Below are 2,014 nucleotides of genomic sequence, written 5' to 3'. Positions count from 1 at the left end.
AAAAGAATGTTGATAGATGGACAAAAATAAACTCAATTCTTTACCATGCAAGTTGTGCAGGCCTGCATACTTTTGTGGAGCTTTTACAGTGTCATATTGCTAAGCTTATCATATAACAAGATTAACCGCCAGCTGCGAAGTTGGTGGTCTTTGCTTAAGTCTTCACTTTTTATGAAGTGTCTGTCTAGGAGGAACCTCTTAACTGCTTCTTTCATACATAGTCAATAGTTGTAACATAAATGTTGCAAATGCTGAAAGTCCTTTAATCAGAGGGATTTTTATTTGTTTATTTATTTTAATCAAGTCCCATAGGACTATGTGGCAAAAGCCAAATTATAATTACAAGCAAGATGGTGTTGTGAATGGATGCTATCGATGTATGACATGATCTTGTTCTTTCTTAACATAGACTTCCCATCCCAGCACAAAACCCAAAATTGATTTCACTGCCAGGACAACATCCATCAGTTTTTAAACAGAAAAGGGACAAACACCCTCATATGCATGCAGATTATGTTCTTCATTGTTACTCGAAACATCCTTAATTTTGAAAATTAAATGAATCCTAATTTCCCCCCACAATTACCCAAAAAGAACAATGTTCTACTACAAGGCCATTTTGTAAAGTAGCCAATTTGCTGTAAATAACTCAGTCCACCAGAGGGCGTATGTTCTTTCCAGCTCCTGCTGATGTGCCTATGATACACTACCACAGCCCCTTTCAGCTTTTCCTAAAATCAAAGCAAAACAGCTAGAGGTCATCGACGAATGACAATGAAAGCATCTGAAACAAAGACACCAACTGTTCCTCGGAAAACAGAGGTAATGTCCTCTAAATAGACGATTTTACATGTTCAGTCAATGCATTTAGCAAGTCGTTGTGGTTGTTTTGTGATGTAGATGCATTGCTAGGCATCAGATAGCATAGCTCTGGTAAGGCAGATAAAGTTCGCTGTTGAGTTTAATGCGTTGTGTTTGCTTTCTCTTTATTATACATTTGTTTATGTTTATATTAAAACAGCCACACAACCAATCAATCATCCCATATGTACGGGTTTCTGGCAATTTTTTTAATTAATGTCAGTCAGTTACATACAGGTGGTTACAAAGTGACAACTTCGCTAAATGATATGCGTAAATTAGCTCAAATGTTGCACCTGTCTTCCCCTCTCCCCCAGTGAAGTGAAGTAAGATCTATTGTATTTCTTTACATATACTCTGTAATATTTTCCTCCAATCAATGCTGAGACTATACATACACGGATTATCAACTTAAGTCGTGTTTCATAAAACATATTTGGTCAGCGCATAGGCCATTGCATGATGGCAAGTGAAAGTGTGGTGTCAGTTGTTTGTTTACCACTAGGTGGTAGCCTCGTCATTCTCACAGAATACAATATTCATACTCAGGACTTGGGGAGAGATGTGTATGTCACAGTCCGCAAACGGGACATGGAGAAGCTGACGACTGAAGTCATGCAGCTGCGAGAATTCCTTCCTAGAGTCATCAACGCGGAGCTGCTGGACTCAGTCCACAAGGCTCGACAAAACGAAGCACGTAAGATGGCACTCTGGAAGGCACAATATCTAGTGTCTATCTCTTTTTCATCTTCTTCTCATATGATACACCTCTGGCTGACAAAAAAGGGAACTTTCCATGATTATTGACGCTGGTGATGGTAGCTCCCTTCATCCAGAGTCCAGGGATTTTTATTTTATTTTTTATTTTTTTAACAAACAGGGAAAACTGGACAGGTGGTAACATTAGATAGGTTCTGCACCCCCAGTCAGTATCACTTAGTCATATGAAATGGTGTAGGACCCTCAGTTGTCTCTGATACACCACATACACCCACTGTTGAATAACAACAATGTTCTGTGGGCTGCAGCAAACACAGCCCCAGCCACTAGATCACCAGCCTTTGGGCTGTTTGTGATGTATGGTAGCTGTTGCTGTGTGCAGTGAAGTGAAAGCCCAACTGGGAAACTCCTACCCCCATTGAGACACTATACT

The 2,014-nt window shown here is 39.8% G+C and overlaps 1 protein-coding gene across 1 annotated transcript in view; it reads left to right on the top strand.

Moving 5' to 3' along the window:
- The first annotated feature begins 684 nt into the window (after positions 1–684).
- The window catches only part of hsf2bp (heat shock transcription factor 2 binding protein), an 11,576-nt gene continuing 10,246 nt past the window's right edge, over positions 685–2,014 (top strand). The window contains exons 1-2 of the mRNA XM_063212615.1: positions 685–822; positions 1,411–1,558. Of these exons, the coding sequence (XP_063068685.1) occupies positions 769–822; positions 1,411–1,558 (202 nt within the window). The 5' untranslated portion in view covers positions 685–768. The remainder of the gene's footprint in view (positions 823–1,410; positions 1,559–2,014) is intronic.

Source organism: Engraulis encrasicolus, chromosome 12 (genome assembly GCF_034702125.1).
Source record: "Engraulis encrasicolus isolate BLACKSEA-1 chromosome 12, IST_EnEncr_1.0, whole genome shotgun sequence".
Classification (NCBI taxonomy): Eukaryota; Metazoa; Chordata; class Actinopteri; order Clupeiformes; family Engraulidae; genus Engraulis; species Engraulis encrasicolus.
Note: the sequence above shows the minus strand (reverse complement) of the source record. Positions and strands in the feature narration are given on the sequence as shown.